Below are 25541 nucleotides of genomic sequence, written 5' to 3'. Positions count from 1 at the left end.
CTAGTCGTGAAGATCTCATAAGAATCTGTGTGTTTCTGTATGAGATTTTGTATAGAAGATTAGTTTATATCTTGTATATACCTAAATGAAATTTTCATTATTTCTTTTTAAGTAAACTCAAATTACTTGAGTCTGTTTTGCTGCCCATGGTAGGAAACACTTAGTATTGCCAAAGTAGTACTGGTTTAAAATTTAGCTTCTTTGGGAAATAACTATTAAGCCATTGTCAACATTTTCCTCATCACTCTTCTAATTTTTTCATGTTTCATGCATGGAAAGGAAAGATAGGCAGCTAACAGAGCACAGATTTAAGGGCACAGACTCCAGAACCAGATTACCAGTGATCCAGAGCAATCCCTATCACCTTCTGGGTAAGTGGCCTAAAGCTACTTGACCCTTCTGTGCTTCAATGTGTTTACCTGTAAAATAGGGACAATTTTAGTACCTATTACATACGTTTTCAGTGAGAAATAAAATTTAATATTGCTAAATGTGTAGAATAGTGTCTTGCATGTAGCAGCGATCATTGTATACACTAATTATTTTTTTAAAAAATTTGTATTATCCTGGCATTGGTGAAAGTATTTATTTCATTTCCATCTTGTGGTCCTAACTGACCTCATTGGAGGCTTCCCCTCAGTTTGGCCTTTGGGTATCACCCAATGCCATTATTATGTCCACTATGGCTGATCTGAGTTATAGTCTTTTTTCTCAGAATGAGAAGGTACAGTGATTTATCCCATCCCCTGCTAGGGATGTACACCTCTACTGGTGATTATACGTGATTTGGTACTGCCAGTCCTTAGACCTTCTAGCACATTCCCAGCTGTCCCCTGACCTTGGACCCTCCATCTTGCAGCTTTCCGCAACTCTTGGCTTCTCAACAAGGTACAAAGCATCTCAATTTTCTCTATCTCTCTTGAGGGGTTATGGGGGCTTCTGAAGGTAGTCTCCATGTCAGTGGGAAGACAACAGGGGACACTCTCAAGCCTTCTCTCTATCTATATCTGTCCTACGTTGCCACTCAACTCTGACTCCCCCATGTTGGCACAGGTTCTTTGACAGATGCTTTCTACCAGGTTTCAGACCAAAATCAAGGCATATGACCCTTTTGCTTCCTGATTTTTCTTATCTATCTGGGTTATTTTTATCTCAAGTGGGGACCAGAAAGAATGAATCTAACCACTCTGGCTTTTCTTTTCTACTTTAAGCTGCTTCTTCATATGGGAACGAGCACTGCATTTATGACATATTTTCTGTGGATTTTATTATATACTCTGTGTTCAGTCCTCTAAGACTTGCTGTTAAAGCTTAGATATTGGATGGCCAAAATATCCTTTATCTCTAACAGTCAAAAATCATGGGTCTTTATGTCTATTTTCTGTACTTTGAGTTTAAAATAAGACTCTTTGCAAGTCAGAATTAGATAATGTTTTCCTTTTCAGATAGGCTCCAATCTCATTTCCCTCAAAAGGTTGACAGCTAAGGGACAACAGAAATGATCAGGAGGAAACCCATTCAAAATATTATTACATTACTCATGAATTCTAGACAAAGGTGTACAATTTGAGAAATTTCAGGGATAATTTTGGCAGTGTGGATGGGTGTAGAACATAATTGCTCTTTAGGATGCTATCCCTCTGAATGTATTAGTAACATTCTCTGGTCACTACATATTTTATTTATGTAAGACTCTAAGTGAAAACCAACATAGGCTCACAACTTAAAACAAGATTGCTGTACTGCCTCTTAATATGTTTCATATTTTATGATATCTCTGTTTCTGTTTAGGAAAAATAGGTTTCTATGCATTTGTCTCTTCTTCATCCCTCCTCCCATTTCTTTGAGGAAGAACTTCCATCAACATTCTGTTTACCTGACTTGAAAGCCATTCTTGACTCCTTTTTTTTTGCTCACTCGGCACTTTAAATTCAACACAAAATTCTGTCATTTCCTGTCCTAAGTAATATTTTAAATTTCTTTATTTCACTCCACCTTTGGAATTACAATCCTAGCCCCCACCCTAAAGTGTTAAACGGCTTCTCATTCATTCTATTTAGGAAAATAATGTGTCAGGGCATCTCTGCCTATACCTTAAGACCTATCTTATGTACCTCTCCTCCTTGCTTAGGGCCATGCACCTTCTTTCAAGTTTCACAAAATACTGACCATTCTTAAATTTGGGGACCTATATAGTTATGCAGTGAACTCTACCTAGAGTGATCTTCTCCTGTCTTCATCTAACTCCAAACAATCTTTCAATTCTTATCAACTATGGAACTTCTCAGAGTATCTCTCTCTGACACCTCTCATCTAAATTAGTTGACAGGACTGGGAGGATATAGCTCAGTGGTAGAGAACTGCTTAGCTTATGCAAGGCTCTGGTTTCAATCCTGAGCACTGCCAAGAAAAACAAAAGAAATTAGGTTATACTGTTACACTTTCTTGAAGCCCCCTTTACTTTTTTTCCATATCATTACCAAATGTATTTGTAAATATATTTTCATGTGTGTGATTGTTGGTTTAACGACTGTATCCTTCTTTAATCTGTAAACACTGTAATGGTAAGAACCATGAATGTCTTCCTCAGCACTAACCCTAACCCTAAGTCTGTCACTTAGAAATGGCTCAATAAAAATATTTAGAATAAATGAATAAGGAATGAATTGATGCAGGAATTTCAAATAATGGTATACTATTAGGAAAGGGCTCATATACTATCAAGCAAGGGTTGACCAAGTATGGGGTTACTTTTTCATTATTTGTTATTGGTATCCACAAATATACTTTAATTATTGGGAAGTAGGTTATATCCAGCCATACTATATCAGCATGCTGTCCCTTGTGATTGACTGACTTCTGGGCTGTGTCCTCTTATATATATATTGTAAATCATCTCTATTAAGAAAGAAATATTTTCATTGTCAAATAGTCATACTAATAGTCAATTGTCTAGTTAGAGGGGAATGAATGTTTAGATAACTAGTTAAATTATCACTTTATTATTAATTTGCTATTAATTATACTTCATGAAGAATGGAGGAATTCAATATACTATAATACACCCTCAAAGTTGCTTTAGAATAATAAAGTGTGTGAGTATCCTAAAATGTAACCTAGTGAATTATTAAGAAAAAGCTTTTAAAGTGACTAGTTCAATCTGTCAGTTCCCCTCCTTCCCCAAAACTAAGGTACAAGAATAAATGTTCTATACAAAACACTGTAGATCATTTAATCATCAGATTACTTGAGGAAACCCACTGTAGAAAGACAAATGAGGGAGGCAGGCAAAGGGAAATAAATGAGCACTCACTTTGTGTCAGAGAAAATTGCAGTAGGCTCTTCCCTTAGGAGCAGCCTTTAGCATTCATATTTCCTTATGGTATACATCAGCATCTCCAGAGCCATAAAATTTTTGAATGTCTTTTTGATGACTAAACATATTTCCTTCTTTAAGGCATTATTCTGAAGGTACCTGGTGCTTTATTCTTTGTTTAGCAAGACAAGGACATTCTAAATTAAAGAATGTTTATGTAGATAATAATGGATATTTCAGATGAAGATTTTATATTTTCATTTTTCTTTTAATATATATGTTGCCTCTAATATCCAAGTGCAACTTGGAAATAAAGAATATAGAGTTTTAGTCTAGACACCCCATCAGAAACCATGTTTCTTTATTAAAGAGTTATGGTCTCCAGTACTTTAAAACTAGTGATTTTGGAGAGTGAGCCAATGTGTCCTTTTTTCTCCAGAGGGAGGGCTGTGTAACCCCATGATGCTTAACTCAGCAAGACAGTCGCCTACCTGTAAAGTGGCAGTGCCTCTTTCCCTAGGCCCTGATGGTCACTTCTGAAGCCTTCATTTCTTTAACTTAAAGTGATCTCCATTGAAAGCACACATTTCTTCTTCTCCCTTTTCCTGGGAGTGTTTTAAACAGCTTCCTGTCATTTAAAGCTTAGTGGATTGCTTCTGATCTTTCCTGCAGAGTAGACTTGGATGGCTGATACAGAAGCCCTGGGAAGGAGGCTATGCCTTCAGCAGGGAGGACATACATATGCAGAGTAGCTGGGTGTGCAGAGGAAGCCAGGGAATGAGAGGACTGGGGCATCACCAGTGCCAAAGAACCTGTTTTGTGTTTTTGTGAACCCATTTCTAATTTTTATAAAATCAGCATTAGTTTAGTTTAGGAAGTAGGTCACTGGTAGCCTGCCCTCTGGACTCCATCTTGTCTCTGGTCCCTTCTTTCTCTTTCTGTTTCCTGGCTGCCATGAACTGAGCAGCTTTACTCTCCCACAACCTTCTGCCCTAATGCTTCTGCCTTGGAGCCAGCTGAGCATGGGTCATGGGCTGAAATCTAGTCTCTATAAGTTGATTTTGTCAGGTATTTTTCACCACAGAGAAAAGCTAATAAACACATACCACTAGAGTAGGGAAAGGGAACTGGGGACTGGGGAGGAAAAGGAGACGGGAGGGAAAAGGAGAGGTACTGACTGGGGAATGAAATTTGCCAAATCATACTGTTCTGTTGGGTGCATGTAGAGTATGTAACAACAAATCCCACTATTTTGTATAATTACAATGAATTAATAAAAAGGAAAAAATGGAAAAGGAATGATGTTTGGTTTGAATTTGGCATTTTTCCTCTCGACTTTAACAGTATCCTATATATTGTCCTAAATGAAGGCAATACTATTGAGGGAGCATGAAACCTTGATAAATTGTTGAGTCTATTTGTCTCAGCAAAAGTTATTTCTTGAGTAGATAAAGATACTTTTGAACATGTTCACTTTTCTTTCAGGTCACAGGGGTTCTATTTAATAAATTACTTTTCTCAGGCACTAATAGCCACCTTTATTTATTTAAAAAGGTTAATGCAGCTTTCCAAAGTGTCTAAGTTATTCCCAGAGAACAATTTATGCACTGAAAACATCTTTTTTATTTGGGAAGTGTCTAAATAGGGAAAAAAAAGGTGAGGTACAAATTGAAGACAGAAGATTCGGTGGCTTATATCTGAAGAATTTTTCTCCCAAGATTTATTTATATGAATTGATTATAGATCCCTGACTATCCCAGGTGAAATTTCAATACTCCTTCCCTTCCACCCCCAGATCATCCTATTATTTTTCTTGTTTTACTTTTGTTCACAGCATTTATCACAAATACACTCTATACTTAACTTATGGAGTTTGCTACTTTCTGGCTTCTTTTACTGGAATGTAAGTTCTACACATATGAAAACTTTTCTAATTGCTACACTTCTGCCCCCTTGACAGTGCCAGGCACAAACTAGCATTCAGTCATTAGTTAATAACTGGATGCAAGAATAAATCTACATTGATCAATTCACCAAGTAAATATCAAATTTCCATTTGATCAGTGCTGCATGCATCATTTTCTGGAAGGCAGTTTCACATATGGTTGGGGTGCTTTCTGGCCCTGTCTGGCCATAAATCCTGCTTCTCACATGAGTTGGCTGCTTAGACCTGGGAAATTTCCTTAACTTTTTCAGGACCTTTGTTTTCTTTCTCCCAGAATAAGGAGAACAAATTACCTGTTTCATGGTTATAAAATAGGTATGAAATCCTTAAAACATTCTGGTCAGTCCTTAAACATCACTAGTGTTATCATAAAATCAGTTTGTGAAAAGAAGCATATTCTTTACCACTCATCGCCTAAATGAGATAGAGTCGTGACACTTATGTAGATATTAAAAATATTTTGCCACAGTCATCTGAATCATTTAGTTCAAAGCATATTTAAAGCCTATATTATTCATATAATTTACTTTCTGAAAATTAGCATGGCATTCATTTTATTTATTTAACAAACTCCAATGAAGTCAAACAGAGTAGTGTAATAATTCCAAAGGTCAAGCTCAGTTTTGAATTCTGCTCTGCCATTTAGTAGGTCTGTGACCCTCGGCAAGTCAATTAAAACCTTTAAACTTCAGCTTTCATATTAGTAGTGTGAGCAAAAATAAAATCTGTGTAGTAGTTGAATATTAAACACAGCACCGTGCCTGATATGTAATAAATCTCAATTAAAAGAAGGTTAAAAGGTTATAATAAAATACAGAGAACAGTATTTATAACAGAACTGTATTCATGTGTATAAAATTTAGTGAGTGAGAGTCGGAAGTAAAATTATATTTTTCAGACTCCAAATTCAATCCTAAATAAATAAATTTAAAAATCATATTTTGGAAGAAGTTATCTTTGGAAAAGCAAATTTGAATGAGAAATGATATCCTATTTGACAGCAAATCACTTAGCATATGACTTCCTTCATGTTGCTAAATATAAAGCACAGTGCCTATCAGTAACAGTTTAAGAGATGTGGTTGTTTCTTTAAGTCAACACTTCTGAATTTTTAAAAATTCAACAATTTATATACCATCCTTTTCTTATGCCCTATACTCATCAATTTAAATTTATGAAGATACTAAGTAAGAAAAACAAAACCCTATGTATACATATCTTCAAGGTTATTATCTAAGAATGTTATTAATATTGTATAATATTGGCTGTGTTAGGCAGTCTTGTAAACACCACTGTTTGCACCCAAGTAGGGGTATTGGTTGCTACACTTAGATATAGTGGAGTAGATGGGAAATGCTTCAGCTTAGATTCTTTAATAATTGCTGGACCCATGGGGGTGTGGGGGGGGAAATGAGTTTCTCAGGTCACCCCAGAGTAGATCACAGGAATCAGTGTATCACTAAGTTTTTTGGCTGGGTTGAGATTGGAATAGGTGTGTCTATAACTGCACCTAAGAACTAGGAGTAACCAGAACAATATGCTTTGATGAGTGTAAAGAGTCTCAACATTGTCCTAAAGTCCTAAGCAATTATTTTCATTTCAGGAAAAAAAAAAAAGGAACTTTGGTAAGATGGTATCTCCAAGTTTGCTGCTGTTTATCCACACTTGGGTTTTCTATATAGAGAAAAAATGATGGAAGTAAGGTTGAGCATGGGAAATTTTCAAGTTAGTAGTTTATTACTTTTATCACTTTTTTATAACTTGTATTCTTACAAGTTAAATGTATTAACTGAAAATGTCACAAATACTGCCAACATTATAAAGAATCAAAATATCGATCCCGCCCAAACAAGAGATGGGGATGTCTTTAAAAAATTCAATTTATTCCCAATTTTCCAAGAAATCTCCATACTTTTTTCCATAATGGCTGCATTAGTTTGCAGTCCCACCAGCAATGTATGAGCATACCTTTTCCCCCACATCCTCGCCAACACTTATTGTTGTTTGTCTTCATAATAGTTGCCATTCTGATTGGAGTGAAATGAAATCTTAGAGTGGTTTTGACTTGCATTTCTCTAATTGCTAGTGATGATGAACATTTTTTCATATATTTGTTGATTGATTGTACATTATCTTCTCAGAAGTGTCTCTTCAGGGCCTTGGCCCATTTATTGATTGGGTCATTTGTTTTTTTTTTTTTTTGTCTTTTTTTGGTGTTTATCTTATTGAATTCTTTATATACCCTAGAGATTAGTGCTTTATCTGATGTATGATGGGTAAAGATTTGCTCCAAAAATGTAGGCTCTCTAATCACCTCACAGATTATTTCTTTTGCTGAGAAGAAACTTTTTAGTTTGAGTCCATCCCATTTATTTATTATTGATTTTAATTCTTGAGCCAAAGAAGTCTTATTAAGGAAGTTAGGGACTAATCCTACACGATGGAGTTTAGGGCCTACTTTTTCTCCTATTAGATGCAGGGTCTCTGGTTTTATTCCTAGGTCCTTGATCCACTTTGAGTTGAGTTTTGTGCATGATGAGAGATAGGGTTTTAATCTCACTTTGTTGCCTATGGATTTCCAGTTTTCCTAGCACCATGTGTTGAAGAGGCTATTTTTTCTCCAGTGCATGTTTTTGGCACCTTTGTCTAATATAAGACCCAGCTATATAAGGAGGCTGATTCATAGTGGGATAGGGAGAGGGAGCATGGGAGTCTAGAAACTCCAGCATTTTCTGGAGATAATTGGGACCCATCATAAGGAGCAGTGGTAAGGTATGGAGTAGATACTAGATATGTGTGGGTGCAGTATTCAGAAACAAGCTGCTCTCTTCCTAGCAATCTTCCAGAGACTCCAAAATGTCAGGGTTGTCTTATTCTATTTTCAGTGTCTTGAGGAGCTAGACAATGATGGTATAGATGTGGTCAACAGAACGCAGGTGTGGGTCAGCCATTTGTGTGAGCCTTTTGTTTACGGACTGTCCCAGGGGCTCAGAACTAACCAGAATTATGTCTGTTCTTCCCAAAGTCATTATGCTTGTGACTGAGAAGTATGTTATAATGCCGAAGGAAGGAAGCTCCTGTTGACAATATTTTTTTCACTCTATTTTTGAGAGTAAATTCTTGCCTTCCTTTCCCACATCCTCACCAAAGTGACTTTGTTCACCATGAACTTGCTATTCTAAAATGATGACACAGAAGCAAGATGTATTTCCTTCCTTTTGCTAAAGACTTGATTAATTATCTAGGGCAGATCTTTAATAAAATACCATTTTCACCCTAAAACCCAAGCTTTTAAGATGCACTCAATTGTTTGCATAAACCTTTACAATTTTATTTTCTTCTTGTTTTTATGCATAGACCAAAGCCACCAACCTCAAAGACTTTTTTCCAGCACACAAACTATGCTGTGAGAGCAAGTGGGGCCCTTCTGGAAGGTGTTTTAACTAATCAGGCCAATAAAAGGGCATCTAGGAAAATACTTATTAAATTTGAGACTGACTGGTATTTTAAGGATTAAATATAATTTCCATTTATTTGTCCAACCTACATTAACATCTTTAAAACCAATTTCCATCACTTTTTCCTGAGTTCCATGTTTTCACACATTCACATCAGACCTTATTGCTCATCAAGAGCCATTATTAGAAGATTCTGATCTTCACCCATACTGTTTTCCTGGTCTCCCTTTTGATTTATCCATGTATTTCCTGAGAAAATTATACCCAAACCATTGAATTTTGAGAGGCTGGCGTAGTCTTGAGTTCTTTTGCTAAGAGAAATTTTTTTTTGACATTACTTGGTCATGAAAAGATTGAAAATTCTCTTAGAACTGTGGGTTGAGTGTTGGAATCCTCTGACCTTAAGTATGTTGATATTACAAATGACCAGCTGTCTCTAAATTGGTGAGTCTGCTTCACTCACTGTGCGGCCAGATGTTTGGTTTGAGTTCTTCCTATTTATAATACCTTTTTTCTGTTTCAGTCATTATGATTTATACCTTAGCTTTTCTAGTACAAAAGTTAGACTTTCTCACCCTTAGCAAACTGAAACCTAATAATGAAAATAATATTAAAATATCATAACCAAAATCTTTGCTTTTGTTTTTGTTAATTATTTCTGATAATCCATGGGCCTTCAGTGAGCTTTGACTACATGGCTATTTGAGTAAAACTTTATAATTTTATTTTCTTTTGGCTTTCTATGCATGACACCCTTATCCAAAAGTACATTGAGATCAGCCTCAGTCCTTCCAGCACCTTGGAGTGAAGGCTGGTGATATCGACATCATAAATAACTCTTTTCTAGGTGCTGCAATGGAACAAATAGGGTTGCTGCTGCTTCTAACAATTAGAGTGCTTCCGGTGTCTGCTCAGTTCAATGGTTACAACTGTGATGCCAACCTCCACAGTAGATTTCCTGGTAAGTTGGAACCTAATCTATGCACTAATTGCTCCTGAAAGGAGTGATTATGTTAAAATAGTAAATCATTTAAATACATAGGGAAGATGGGGGTCTCTCCTTTTATATTAAGCAGATATTAACAAATGCAAATGACAAGAGACATTTTTCTGGAGTTGTAATTTATACCCACATTAACATACAAAGTGTTCATCAAAGTTAATATTATTATAATGGCTGTTCACGAATGTAAAAAATATTGACTGGTAGGTAGTGAAATTGGGGAGGCTAATTTCATTCAAAAATTTGCTGGAGGACTTTTTTATCTGCAACTAGGTTTATTTAAGAATAATGGTTAAGAAAATGTGAAATATTATGTGACACCTTCAAAATACTCTGTCAATGAAATGTTGGTCATCATCAAAGTACACAGGTCAGCTGCAGAATGAATTTCACAGAAACCCATTAAGTTGTGACAGACATGAGATTCTGACCCTATTGGTGGACATATTCCCCAGCTTCCTAAAATCTGCACTCAGTGAGAAAGTTCTGCACATTGCATTAAAGTATTTGTCATTTTATATTAACTAGAGTTATAGAACCATGATTCAACACTTATAAAATAAAGATTAGGGAATCAGAAACTACTTTTCCATGTCTGTCATGCAAACTGAATACCTTTGGCCATACTGTGCTTTCTCTAAATCTGCCTAAGTCCTGTTGGAGCATGCTAGCACAATAGCACACCTGCGTGGAGCAAAGGGCAGGGAGTTACAAGTGAGATTTCTACCTCAGAATAAATCCTAGCTTGTTTCTGAATGATGTCCTAAGCCCAGACCAAGTCTAAGTTTGTGGCCTGTGAAGTAAAATAGAAGTCATGGTGGGGAGCACTTAAAGGTAAGATTATAAAGTGTGCTAAGAGTCATTAATGGTTCTGAATATCATAAACTAATTCTTTTTTTACTTGTTTTATTATGGAAAATTCAAGCATATAAAAATAGAGATTTCTTTTAAAGCCCTCATACTTATCATCTACCTTTATCAATGATCAACATTTATAAATTTTATTTTCTCTCTATTTCCTCATTACTTCCATCCATGGAATATTTTAAAGGAAATTTATTATTCATACTTTAGTGTATATATCTGATGGACAAGAAATTTACTTCATGTATACACCCAATATTTTTAATAATTCCTTGGTATTTGCTAATACTCAGCTAAGTTGCCTCTAATTTGGTTGCTTGTTCAATATATTTCTGAGACTGGATTTCACTGATTGCAAACCCATGGTATCATTCAGCACATTCCCTTTTGTCTGTGTAGCCTGTAAATTAATTAGAGCTAGAGGCTTGGGTAAATGCAGGTTCAAGTGTTTTGGCAAGAATGCTTTGTCTATCATACCATGTAATGACAGTGTTCTGCTTTTATTTTGTAGACCTTGGAGAGCCACTGGGTCTTTTTTAAAGATACATTTTAAGAGGTTGGATGTGCTCACATTTTTTTTTTAGAAAACAGACATTGGGAAAAGTGAAAAAACAAAGAAGAGACTAGGAGCAGACAGACTGTGAAGGCAGGGGTGGTAGGAGCAGAAGGAGGCAAGTTCATGAGGTCCTCAAGCTGGACTCAGCAGGACTTGAGAGGGATTGGATTGGGAGAGATAAGAGGAGGGGAAGACCAGAGGATGCATTGAATTTGAACAACTGGGTGTTGATGCTGTTAGATGACACCAAAAATATAGGACACTTGCATGCTTCAGAAAGGAGGTTTGGGTTTGGAAATCATAGCTTATAGGTTTTTTTTTTTTTTTAAGAAAGAAAGTATAGTGGCAACTTCTATCCAATAGTAGGAAATATGTACCTAAGTCTGAGAAAGGAGGTCACAACTGAAGATAGCTATGTGAGAGTAGAATTCCTTGTTGCTGTGTGGGCAATTAATAGAGGGCAGAAAAATAAAGGGCTTCAAAAAGACAATATAGACAACTTTTATGGTAAAGGAAAACAACGATCAATCTGAATCACAAATTGAAATGAGAAAAGTGTATTTGAGACTAGAGATTCCTGAGTAATGGGAAAGCATTCAGAGATTGGAAATACTAATAAGGAAGTAATTGATGAAAAGAGCAAAGAAAATACAGAAGAGATGAATGATGCAGGTAGGGGAGTCAACCTTGGCAAAGTTCCAGCTGTTTCTTTGATTTAGGAGAGAAGGAACAATGAAGAAACAGGCAGAAGGAGTGAGAGGTGCTAATCATTGTCCCCTCCTTATGCAGCGGGAGCTGGTGGCCTTCAGAGGAATGGGGCCAGAGGCCCACGAAGGGTGATCAAGACCTGCTCCTGTGATGTGTGGGGAGAAAGCTAAGATGTAGAAAGTTTGCTCAGCAGAGAGGATTTAGCTATGTTCCAGTTATATGTATATGGACGTGCGAATAAGACATATTGAACAGCCAAAGAGTGACTAGGATAGCAAGTAGAAGTGCTTATCATGGAGAATCTTTAAAAATGATGATAAAGTGTTCATTTATAAATTTGCAACAAAATCACATTGGATAGTTAGAATATGTGGATTCTACAACTTTGCCCCAAACACGTATTGCCAGAATCTCTGAATGTATTGATCAGATGAACTAGTGTATATTATGGTTAAGAACAAGTGATAGTGTATTCGGTATCTTCTGGTATCCATTTTTCCAAGTAAAGCACAATTGTATGTTGGGGAAATAGGATTGAAAACAAAATCTTCTCCCAATCCCCAAATCTTCTCTATCAAGGTGGTAGATAAAGAAACACTTTTATCATTGAATAACCATTAAACTCAGAATGTGATGCACATCACAGGCAATAAAGAAAAGATTGCAAAGACAGAAAGAAATCTCACCCTTTTATATATCCAGGCAGATGCAGCCCATTATATATATATATATATGTTTTCAAGATTAGCAATAACTGGTCTTCAAGTAAAACGACATGACAGCACCATTTGTCACATATCCTAGATCCACCTGGTAATTGGGGTGACCATCTGTGCTAGCTTATTGGTTTTATCCAGTAGAAAAATTAACTTCTTATGTCTTTATGACAGGAGGTAATTTTGCACTTTGAAGCAAGGCTCACACTAAGTCTGGCTCCCATCTTCTTACTGGGAGATATGGGTGCTATTTTCCTTAATGTTTACAATTCTAAGGGATGGTTCCCTGGTCCTTGAGAAAGACATCCTGGGTCATAAGGTTTATGAAAGTCCTATCTTGGTTTCAAAAAGGATTTATTTATATTTCAAAGAGAGAGGAAATTATTTACAAATTCCAAGTTCTCCAAAGTAAATGCTTTAAGAAAAGACAGGGGGAGGAGTTTTTTTTTTTATTTTCAACAGGGAAAGTCAAACCTCTTATTTTAATTTGAATTTTTCTTTACAAATATTAGCACTTTTAGGGCTAATATTTAGTATTATCTGGCTCTGGCAATAAATAGCCAAACTTTCCTAACATGTATACAAAGATACCCCTCACACCATTGTTATAATTAAAGATTTGTATTTAAAAAAACAAAAACCCTAAAATACAAGTACAATTAGAGTTTCCAGAAGAGGATTTAAGTTTTATAGGTATTATTTAATACCCATTAACAAAATGAACAAATAAAGCCTAAAGGTTAATTGCTCATTGCCCTCTTGACTTTTTGGCTTCTGTTCCACTCGGGATCATCTGTGATGTCATTAGGAGCTCCACAAGCTGCTCAGACCCTGAGCAATAAGGCAGAATGAGAATGAGACTGGCAAAGGAAAGGGGCTATCTAAATGCAAAGCAATGTTAATAATGAGGAGAGTAATCATCTCACCCTATCTGACCTTTGCTGTTTCTTGGCATTAGAATTATTTTCTTTAATTTCCTTGGCATTTATTCTTGGGCCAAGATAACCCCTATGCTCTAATTCATTTAAATTTAAAGAGATACCCTCTAACTCTAAAGGTAGTTAACTCTTGCCTACCGAAGCCAATAGCCAGGAAAAGCCTCATTCTTCACTGAAATTATAGTTGTACTCTTCCCTGAATAAAACTCAAAACAATTGACTATTGGGGTACCAAAAAGCTATTTGGCCAGGTAAAACCTACAGATAAATGCGCTTGGACACTGTGATTAATGGATGTCTTTTGACACTAGCACCTGATTTTGGACAGCAATGATGTAGGAGACTTAGTCTAAACATGCAGATCTCTATAGAGTTATTTAATGATACAGATATGACCAAGGGGCAAGTGGGTTTTTGATGACAGAGATTTAATTGCCTGACACTGTCTTATGATTAACTAATATAAGAAGCCCATTTTAACTCTGTGTTATATAACTTGTAATTTGGTTTCTATTTAAAATAACACTAATAAGGAAGGAAGCAGTATGCTCCATATATTGAATGGTAGGCATATCACAGAATTCTCTTTTACTCCTCTCAACAAATACACAATGTTTTTTAAACCTCTCTTTACAGTAAGGAATTGAGGATTAAAAATTGCTTCTAATATTGCAAAACTAGTAATTGACAAAGCTATAAAACTGGAACACTGTCTATCAAATGCTGAAGCCTAAAAATAAACTTTGAATGGCAGTTTTTTAAAAAATGATGTGGGGATGGAGAATCTCAAAGGAAACCTCCATATTAAAGAATCTGAAGTCAAGTAGCAGGGCAATTTGTTTTCCTTTTCAAGACCTGTTTGACTAAGGGAATATATGGTAACACCTACTAATATTTCAATGAAAAAAAATAAAATAAATTGCAAGGAAAATAAAATCAAGAATCATTAATTTAATGGATAGAATTCATAGGTGGGTTAGGAAAATGAACTAATTATGTGTTAGACTTTGCTTAACCATTGCATTGTTCTCTGCCCAAAGATGAAGTAAACATGGAGAATGAAGTAACTGTCCCAGGTATATATCCTGGCCCTCTGTGCAGACAAGAAAGGCCTGTTCTACTTGCGTGCTCAGTGGCACTGTTTTGGCCTCTAAGTTGTCAGGAGGATGCCTGCTTTCTGTCTTGCACCTGTAACTACAATTTCTGTCCAGATGAGACAGAAGAACTGATTCAAGCGGTGATGACTGACCAAATTCTGAATAATCTGTAGTGATAAAGTGTAGTGAAGAGAGCAGTTAGCAAGTGCAGTGACTGGATAATTCAGGGTCCATACTCCACTGTATTTTAATGAAACTATTTATTGCATGAATCTTATACTTCCTCTGTACAAGTAAAACACACACACACACACACGCACATACACATATTATTTTTTTCCCCTGTCCCTGAAAAAGATGACCAAACTTTTCTGGTTCCAAAGTGTGGAGCAGCTAGTATGATTTTAAGTCTGCAAAGTTTGCCTCAGATTGCATATGAATTTCTCACAGCATTGAAACAACAGCTTGTATTTGCTAACGAGAAACAGATGTTGTAATGAAAAACTAAGGTGACAAGAAACCTGTTCAATGTGGAGAGAAAGCTTGAATTCCTAATCCACTTCAAATTCATCAGCTGTTGGTATTTTGCATAGATGAAATATCAATACCCCTTTAGGACTTCTTGCTGTTTTAGTACCGAAATCTCAATCTTGTATAAAAACTTGGTGGGAGGAAAGATAAGTTTAAAAATGAGCTAGAATAATGCACATAGCATCTGTTCTTAGTCAATTTGTAAGCTTCTGTAGTACAAATATCACCATGCTCATTTTAGAAATAGAAGCAGTAATATGTATAAATTACTCTTAGAATCTACGAAGATGGTATAAATTAGTATTAGAATGTTTATGGAGCTCAGGAAGTACATTATTGCCTTATGAAATTTTCTATGTCACTCTTCAGCATACAGAAGTTTCCTACTATGTTGAATAGGTTATTGTTTATACTATCAGTTTTAAACCAATATTTCTCTTAAATACCTGTGGATACAGTATATCCTGTTTACATGATCCTTGCATCTAAAAGCATATTGCCTCCACCTGCTGTGGACCCTCACCCCCAGGGGTCCCTGTGTCTTCTCCTTTATTTCAGAGTCCCCAGGGCAGCATCTCACACATGGCCAGGAAGTAGACACTTCCTGGGGACTCTTTGGCTACAGAGGCACAGGCACTACTATTGCTACTGGAGTTTCTTGTGAGAAACTCCTCCACTTGGCATAGCTGGCTTTTAAAGTGGGCCATTGAGCCTCACCTACTTATTAAAGTGCTGTGATTGTGGAATGGGGTAGAAATGTGAGCAGGAGAAGATGGATCCTCTTCCCAGTTCTGTTGCACAGGTTGCCATGGGAGCACTGAAGTAGACTGACTTAGGATCCATTTCAGAGACTTTTATGAGATCACTTTCACTGAGATTTAAAACCAGTTAAGTTCTCAGACAAGGAAGGGAGTTAGGCATGATTTATGTCTCTCTCCATCCTGTCCCTTTTATATCTGAACTTGTCCCTCTTGTGAACATGTGATCATACAAAGGTATTTGATGGGTGTGCTTAACCTCTCCAAGTGGAATCCACCTAAGAGCTTCTGTCCAGTCAGAATACATAGTTGTGACTTAATCAATTGACTGAAAGACTTGTAACATCAGCGTCACCTGGGAGTTTGTGCAAAGCAGAAACTCAGGGCCCCACTTCATATCTACTGAATTGGAATCTGCATTTTCACAAGTTTCTCCAGTGATTTGTTTGCACTGTTAAGTATAAGAAATATATTTAGAGCATGGTATTCATAATGGTATTGCTTGCTTTATGAATGAAACCACAGTGTTTGGGTCATCCCCACCTGGTAATTATGTACTTGTTCCTGCTAATGGTAATAGAAATCAGCAAAATATATCACTGTTAAGGGGAAATGTTTAAAGTCATCAATACAACTGATGTAACATAACTACTTAACAAAACTAATACCAAGACTTTAGTTTTTTTAGTTAAAAAACTAAAATACCTAAACAAATTGCAAACATCTGCAAATTTCCTAGATTTAAATGGAGTTTTTTAAAGTCATAGAAAATTTTGGTGATTAAGAATATTGATGTTCATTCCAAAATTTGAAAACAGAGGAATCATCTCAGGCATTTGGCAAAGGACAGAAAGGAAATATGAGCTCTGGGCAGTCAAAATGAACCCACCTCAATTGTGTGTATATTCTCAATGTGAATCTTGGAATTTGATATTAAAGAGTTAGACATCATGAACACTATTTATGAAAGAATCATAGTAAAAAGTATTTTAGTAAATATCTGCCAAGTACCAAAACCTAGAGTTCTCTGTGAGTTCATAAGCTAACAAGAAAGCAAATATCCACTCCCAGATAAAATGTAAATGATATAGTAGACTCACAATTGAAGTGACATGGGACAGGACACAAGAGGATGATTGCACTCTATCCTGATAACTAGGGGAAGTCTCACTGAAAGGCAACTTTGATACAATTTTTCTGGTCTCAGCTTATTTCTATTTTTACCTGAGTGCTCTCATGGCTAGTTTCAAAGTTGTTATGCTTAATTGTTGAAAATACTGAGTATTTATAATTCTCAAATTTATGTTTCTTGCTCTTTTCTTTCCCTGACATTTTATACTCATATTTCCAACTACTTGCTCTACATTTATGCTTGAATGTCCTCTCAAAAACTAAGCTCATCAACTTTCTCATCCTGACTTCTTTGTCCTCAGAAATAATTCACTCAAATGCCAAAGTTAGAAATACGACCATTAATGACACACCTTCTCTTCATTTCATTTTTAATCAAATTCTTATCAAATTTAGCCAGTTGGAATTACTCCATTCCTTCCTAACAATCACCTCCCAAACACCTGTACTCTACCCATACAGGGTTTGGTACAGTATATTTGATACTGTTCACAAGCCTTTACCATTTCCATATCAGGCTTAGTTGCAATTGGCTATTTTCCTCTGCCTCCTCTATTCAACCAAAGCTCCTTGAATACTGGAGTATCTTGTTAATGTTTTCATCTTCTGTTTGGCACAGAGACTTACACATAATATGTATACAACAGGTGCTTTTCTTTTGAGTAATTTGTTGACATGAAATGGCATGTAATTTGGGACATTTTGAACCAAATTTTGGGGCATTGACATCTTTGTGTTAAAGAAATACTTGTGCAAATTGTATGATTAATTGAATTGATCTGTGTGCTTATTATTCCATAACATAATCAAAAAATTTAAACCATCTAATGCTAGTGAAAGGAAGTATAGGTATCCCATTAACAGTACTTAGATAAGGTGAAAATGTTTCCATGAATCAAAATCTAATAGAATCTAGCTTCATTAGGATGTTGCTGGATTTAAGCAAGTTGACTTTGAAATTGTTGAAAGAACAAAGTTAGGTATGCTTATCAGATAGATGTATGATATGCTGCAAATATGTTGTCTGAAAGTGTGTCTTAAGGAGAAGGTGGGAATAATGTTTCTAGGAATAGGACAACCAAGGATAAAGAAGTTGTGCAGTATCTTGATTTACATATATGGAATGGGATCCATCTCCTTGGAATCCCATTTACATGGTAACTTTATTCTACGAATCTCAAAGGCAGAACACATTTTCATACATGATAAAGTAGATGGTTGGCAGTGTGACAGCTTATTTAGAATTAGCATAATTTTAGAAAATGTGAGACAGACTAACTATACCATTTCCTGATGGATATATGAGTGGAGTATAGAACATTATTTTTACCAATTTGATTGAATATTGTATTCTAAATATTTCTATAAAAATAGCTTGGATAAAAATTTCAGGGCAATATATTGCCATTTTGGCAATATAACTACATCAGCTCTGTAAGCAGTTCTGCAGCTTAAATGCATTTGGTATCTTTATACCTAAAATATTAAAAATCATCCTCTAAAGATATGTATTTCTTTATATTTTTGTCATTAACTTGTACTCATTGTTTAATACTCAAGTATTGTACTAAGGAATGTTTTAACTCAGGCCAGTCATGGACAGTAAAAAACTCAAAATATTTAGCTGTTGAAAGCAATGGTTATTCAGTAACTATGAAAAAAAATCTCTTCTTTTGGCAGAAATTGTCCTTTGACAACATGAAGTATCATTTTTTTCCCCTCAAAGCCTCCTAAATGGTAAAGTTTAGCTGAATTAATGTCTCTAGTATCTACAACCAGGAGAAAAAAAGAAAAAAAAATGTGTTTCTCTCTGAAGGCTAGTAAAAAGTCTTTAGAAAACTAGTTTAGAATGGATTTGAACAGATCTTTTTTTCTTACACTGCACAAAGCCTTTAATTCGTGACCATATCTTCAGGTGGGATCAGCCTACAGCAGATTCAGTTCCAATACAGGGGTTACAAGTCTTCAGTTGTAAAGCAGAAAGCAAAAGAGAGCTTTACATTTGATATTGCAGTCATCTCCATTTGTTAAGGTATTCTCAGCATCAGTTAATCCCATCCAACAGAGGTGAGGAAGCTGAAGTTTGGGGCTGGTTTAAATTAAGGATAAAGATAACTCTTTTTGGTGACATATCTCTTTTCGGTGACATATTTATTGATATGTATTTACTTTATCATGCAGTGCAATTAAACTTGTTCACTGAGCCTCAAGCAAATTCTCAGTGAACTCTCTAATAGCTGGGGATTGGATTGGACACTCAGGTAAACATTTTGTTACCCTGAAGAAACTGTTTTTTAAGATCATTTTGTAAAGGTTTCCTCTGATCTTTCTTGTGCCTGCCACATGGTCTCCTTCCCTGTCATTTTTCCCTTTACATATTAAATCCTAATGAAAATGAAATTGTCTGGCTCCCAATCAGCCTGAGCATATTTCATTATTCACACTTCCCCTTACATAGCTGACTTCTATTGATACTTCAAACTAAAATCAATGCCATCTTCTTCAGGAAGGCATTCCTAACCAGCTGGTCTAACTAGGTGAGCTTGGCTTTCTCTGCCACCTGAAAGCTCTCTGGATGGATCTTTCTGTCAATGTGGGCCACTTTAATGTGTCTTCTCCTTGACTCAGATACACTTCAGAACAGACACAGGACCACTACTTCTCTCTCTTTTCTGATTCTGAGGATTGAACCCAAGGATGCTCTGCCACTGAGCTATATCCCTAGTCCTTTTTATTTTTATTTTATTTTTTTTAAATTTTGATACAGGGTTTCACTAAGTTGCTGAGGCTGGTGTTGAATTTGTAGTCCTCCTGCCTCGGTCTTCCAGTCTCTGGGATTAGAGGCCTATACCACTTTGCCTATTTCTGGATGACTAATTTTTAAACCCTCAGTGCAATCTATTGTCCAGTAATTATTGAGTAATTAAGTAATTACTCGTGGAGTGCATCAGTGAATATAATAGCTTTTTTTTTTTCCTTCTGTGACTTTCAGTTTACTGGAGAAATATACAAATGTTTTAAAAACAATATGACAATGTAAAATAAAGTGGCATACTTTTGATTTGTGATCAGGGGAATCTTTGGGAAAGGAAATGAAACCTGAGACCTAATAGATGAGTAAAGTAACTTAATCAAGGCTTGGGGATAGAGGAGTGTTTCAAGCAGAAGAAAGCACTGTATGAAGGTCTTGTGCATAAAGCTGTGTCATGATTTTTTAAATGCTCACAGTACTTTACTGAGGAGTAATGTATACCTAGTAAAATGCACCAATCTGAAGTAGTTTGTACCATCTTAATGCAGTTTGAAATTTTAACATTCGTATACATGTATATTACCCCATCCAGAGGAAGATAGAGAACATTTTTATCTCCCCTCAAGTTTTTCTTGAGAAAATTCCACCCTAGGAGATAACCACTATTTGAACATCTATCACTCTATCACTCTGTGGGATGCTTTCAGATAACTGAAAGACACTCAGTGTAATAGATAAAGGGAGTAGTGTTGTAGGAGAAGGAGTGAGAATGCAGTGCTGGACAGATGGCAGATCATGAAGAGCCTTGAGAACCTGGCTCAAGATGTGGACTTTGAACTAAGTGAAAAGAGTAACTGTTGGAGGTCTGAGGGAGAAGTGGACATAACTGCATTAATGTGTTAACAACTGTACTAAGCAAAATGGTTGAAAGTGGAGGTAAAAGAACCAGTTAGGAAGTTAATGCAATGTTCCAGAGGAAAGATAATGATAATGGGCCCAGGAATAGCAAGTAGATGGAGAAAAATCAATGAGTTTAAGATGTAGTTTAAAGCTTACAGATACTCAAAAAGCATTTTTTGAAATGAACTATACTATTTTAGGAAAGAATATCACTTAGAAATAATAGTTGCACTGCAACAGTTAATGTTGCTAAAGGGTATAGAGATATTCCCCCCCCCAATTTAAATGCTATGTATTATTTTTATAGTGATAAAATGTATTCTTAACTAATTTATCTCATTTTTTTTACTCATAAAATGAATATTGCTTGAAATTTTCCATAATACCCAGCCTAGTATTTGCCTTTTGTTTGGGAAAAAAAAATTCTGTCCTTTTTTATGTATAATTACAATGAGTTTAAACCTATTACCAAACATAGAAATTTATGTACATACTTATTTACAGCCTCAAAATATGACTCATTTTGCTGGCAAAAAAATGTATTGTGAAAAAATATTCCAAAGAAATATGATTTTGAACATTTCTACTGTTAAATTAGGGCTGAATTATTTAAGCAAATTAATTCTATGGTAAAAATCTTGAATGACATTTAATTATTTCTTAGTGAATTTCCTATTGTTTGCCCAAAATATGTTTTATTTGTTTGAATTTCAATCAAGGTAAATTCTCCAAATAGTCAGTTCTTCTTTGTTTTCACATTTTGAAAAGCTGAAGCTTGTGTCAGCGTCTTTATTTAAAAGGAAAAGCAGAGTTAGAAGGTGGTGAGGTTACTGTACTGGGTTTCCTAGCATGCGGTAACAGAATACAACAAAGTTGACTTAAAACAATAGAAATTTATTGTTTCATGGGGTGGTTTACAACATTGGAAATTTATTGTCTTACAGTTCTGAAGGCCAGAAGCTCAATATCAAGGCAGGTCCGTGCTCCCTCTGGGAATCTGGGAAGCATCCTTTCTTCTCTTCTCAGCTTCTGGTGGTGTGCAAGGACTGTCCTGGGTGTGCCTTGCTTCTGGATGTATGGCTCCAACCCTGTCTTTACCTGGTGCTCTCTCTCTGCCTGGTCTCCTCATAGTAGTTCCTTTTATAATGACATCAGTGTTATTCAATTAGAGGCCCATTCCACTCCAGTATGACCTTCTCTTCACTTCACTAATTAAACAACAACCCCATTTCCAAAAACAATCCGAACAAGGAGGGGTTAGAATTTCACCATAGTTTTGGGGGTGAGGACACAATTCAATTCATAGAAGGCACCAAACTGGTAAAAGTGAAATCTTCTGCCAGTGAAGAATCCCAAACTCTCTATCATATGTGGAAAAATAATTAATGAAGTTATAGAAAGCTGGTGTGTGTGTGCGCGCACGTGCATGCGTGTGTGTGCATTCACTCACGCTTGTGCTCTATTCCATAGACCTGGGATAGTTCTTATTCATGGAGTCACAGAGAACAATGCAAATTATGCTTTACATTTCCTGCCTACTTCATTCCTTTTTTTTTTTTTTTGTCATGCAAAGTCATTAGAATTTTCTTAGAGCATGGTATGCATTTCTGTTCATAATATCAGCACCCTATTTCTCATCCCCTTTGTCTAATGTGATTTAATATAGGACAAATAAAAAGGAATTACTCTAATTCCTCTAGATGGCTTTTGTTTTTACATTCTGGATAAGATGAGTTGTCAAATACCAAAGTGCCTAACAATTTGGTTTAGGGTGGATTTTAACTGCTTCTTTTTTCACTTGGGAAAATGCATCATTTGAACTGAATTTCATTTTAGACAGGTGATCTGAATAATTCAGTTACTCTAGTTCTGAATTTCCTCAGTAACCTGCTTTTTTTTCCCCACTCAATTCTTTCAATAGTACTGGACAGACATTTAATGCACACCCACTGAACAGCAGGCACAAGGAAACAGAGGTAAACTATAATCTCTACACTCAAAAGAGCTCTCCTAAAATAGCCAAATCAAAGACTATTTTTCCTGATCACTCTTCTGATAACTTGCACACTGGATTATGATATATTCAAGTTCAGAAATGAGTTAGACTAAGATGATGATAAATGTATCATGGTTTGTAAAATTTATTCGTGTACTCTACTGCGCTTTTTTATGTTTTTATTTCAGCTGAAAGAGACATCAATGTCTACTGTGGAGTGCAGACTATTACGATGAAGATTAATTTTTGCACAGTACTTTTCTCGGGGTATTCTGAAACAGATCTGGCACTGAATGGAAGGCATGGGGATTCCCACTGCAGGGGGTTCGTCAACAACAACACCTTCCCAGCTGTGGTCATTTTCATCATCAATCTCAGCACCTTGGAGGGCTGTGGAAACAACTTAGTGGTAAGATTAGTGTGACACTGTGTGCTAGGTCTAGGGTCATAAATAAAAAAAACTTACCATTTCATGAAATAATCAGAAGCCTAGTCTATCTTCCAAGAAAAAATTGTGATAAAACTGGACACATCACTTTCTTTTAACTTCGAAGCTTTCATTCCCAAGTATACAATTCTCCCTTTCAATATAGTTATGTTTATAGCGCATTGAGAGTCTGAGGTCAGCTGTGCCTCTCTGAACATCATTCTTTGGAGTGAATGACAACCATGGGCATTTCTCTAAAGTTTTTCATTAGCTCTGTGCTTCATGGAAGTATGTGATCATGCAGTGTTGCAGTTTGTTTGGCTGTGAAACACTTGGCCTATTGCTGGAGTGACCTTGTTCTGAATGATTAAAGATAAAATGAGGAATTTGAACTCTTCTTTTACTCTTCACTTTCATGTTCACCGTTGAATGAACAACCTCAGTGCTTTATGCAAGAGGGCTGCCAGTGTTGCTAGTGTGAAGTTCTTCCTTATGTGGGACTGTCCTTAGCATTTCAAAATGTTTAGCATATGCATTCTTACATGGAATGATACTAGCACTCTTCTCAATCATTTTGCAATTCAAAAGAGTGCTTTGAGATTTTCCATACCAAATGAGGACTAGCAGTCTACACCATTCATTTATTTATTCATTTGTTGAACCAAAAATAGAATTGAATAAAGAATTATCTTTCCAGAGAATGAAAATTAGTTGAAGTGAATGTATTGTGATGGGGGTATTAGTCACACTGAAACTAGGTTTGTACTATTTTTTTACTTTTCTTGTTTAGATTATTGGTAAATCCTACCAAAGACAGAAATTGGGATGTAATGTGCATGACCACTTTGCCCACTAAAAAAGGAGGCCTTGGTTTTTACTCTTCACAATTATTGTTTGGGATTAAAAGGGAAGCCTTGGTTATTCTGAGGGTATGGTTTCTAAGATTTCGTGGGAGCTGGAAGACAGGGAATTTATTTGAATCTCCTTCTTTATCTTTACCCAAAGGGCAGTTAGAATATTGTGCCCATGACGGCTTCCAAGCTTGCAGGTTGGGTATTGTTGACTCTTTTTATTAAAAACGTTTATTCATCTCTCTGAGTTGTGTGCAGAGAGGTTATGAAGTGGGCCTAAGGGAGAGAGAAGCAGGTTGATTATTGCATGTCTTGTCTCCTTGTGGAGGGAGGAAGCCCACGTGGAGACGTGGAGACAGCAGCACTCCCCTCATCCCACCACCCTCCAAAGCCTTTCCTTTAAGGATTCAAGTCACCTTGTCCAGCTGCCTAGAAAATAATCCAGGAGAAAAGCCAGGAAAACTGTTTCTTTCTGGGTGTGCTTTCACATTGTTTTTAAGAGCTGAAGAATTCTGATATAAAAATTACTCGTGTGTGTGTGTGTGTGTTTGCAGACAGAATAGGTATACTTAGTGATCTAGGCCAACAGTGGGAAGAGGGGAAGTTTTGGTTATTTTTCATTTTGCATCTTAGACGTCACCAGCTTTGGAGTCTGTTCCAAAGGCACTCTTCCATGAGAAAAATTAAGTAGACTAGTAAATCACTGGATTAGAACAAAAATCTTTTCATTCACAAGCATTTTTGCCCCATGGATGAATTAGCTAGATGATTGCCTCAGCTTTCTCACGTGCTGTTAGGTTCACACGTGAAGTTTATCTAACCTATTGCTGGAAATTAAGTATTGCAGGTATCAGTTAGAACTTAAGTGCCCTATTGTATTTGTCATGGTGGGAGAAGAAACTATACCTAAAGTTCTCTGGTCTGAGGAAGATCAGAAATATTGGTTATTCCTAAATCGCTGGTTCTTTGATTTTAGTAGGATTCTATAATCAAAAGAAGGTTGAGCAGTCCCAAGAAAATACACACAGAGAAAATATCTTCCTCTAACTACTGAAGTTCATTAACTCTTTCCCCAGAAGGGAATCAGAATCTGCATGAACCACAGAGGAAGTTGCTGGGAAGAGTAATCCTCAGAAAATTTGGGACTTTTATTTATGTGTTCAGAAATTATTTGTGAGGCCTACAGTGCTGGTTTGAAAATGTGAAAGTGAACAGGACCCAGATAGTCCTGCTCACAGAGAGCTCTGGGGACGTGGAAGGGTTCTGCCCAGTGATCAGGATGCTCAGGTGCTATACTTGCTCCTGTGATAGAAATAAACCCTATATGTGGGGAAGTCAGGGGTAGAGGATGTTAACCTGGGAAGATGAGATCCTGTGGAGTAATGTATAGCACGGCCAAGTGGGGAGGGGAGAGGTAGCAGAAGACCTGTCCACAAAGGCCAGAGCAACAAGAGCTTGGGACAGGAGCAACATTGCTAAGAGTGGGAGCCTGCAGACAGGACACTAATGTGGAAACAGGGTACAGTTAATAGGGAGGACCATTCACACTATGCCAGAGTGTCTTTTATTTACTCATTTTAGCTTTCTGATATAT

The 25541-nt window shown here is 36.3% G+C and overlaps 1 protein-coding gene across 1 annotated transcript in view; it reads left to right on the top strand.

Annotated features, from left to right (window-relative positions):
* Nucleotides 1-25541, top strand: part of Zpld1 (zona pellucida like domain containing 1) — a 60698-nt gene that overhangs the window by 12420 nt on the left and 22737 nt on the right. Inside the window, exons 3-4 of the mRNA XM_015478391.2 lie at nucleotides 9567-9680; nucleotides 22858-23078. Coding sequence (XP_015333877.1) covers nucleotides 9575-9680; nucleotides 22858-23078 — 327 coding nt within the window. The 5' untranslated portion in view covers nucleotides 9567-9574. The remainder of the gene's footprint in view (nucleotides 1-9566; nucleotides 9681-22857; nucleotides 23079-25541) is intronic.

This window comes from Marmota marmota, unplaced genomic scaffold (genome assembly GCF_001458135.2).
Source record: "Marmota marmota marmota unplaced genomic scaffold, marMar, whole genome shotgun sequence".
Classification (NCBI taxonomy): Eukaryota; Metazoa; Chordata; class Mammalia; order Rodentia; family Sciuridae; genus Marmota; species Marmota marmota.
The sequence above is the reverse complement of the archived record's forward strand: the minus strand, read 5'-3'. Positions and strand labels throughout refer to the sequence as shown.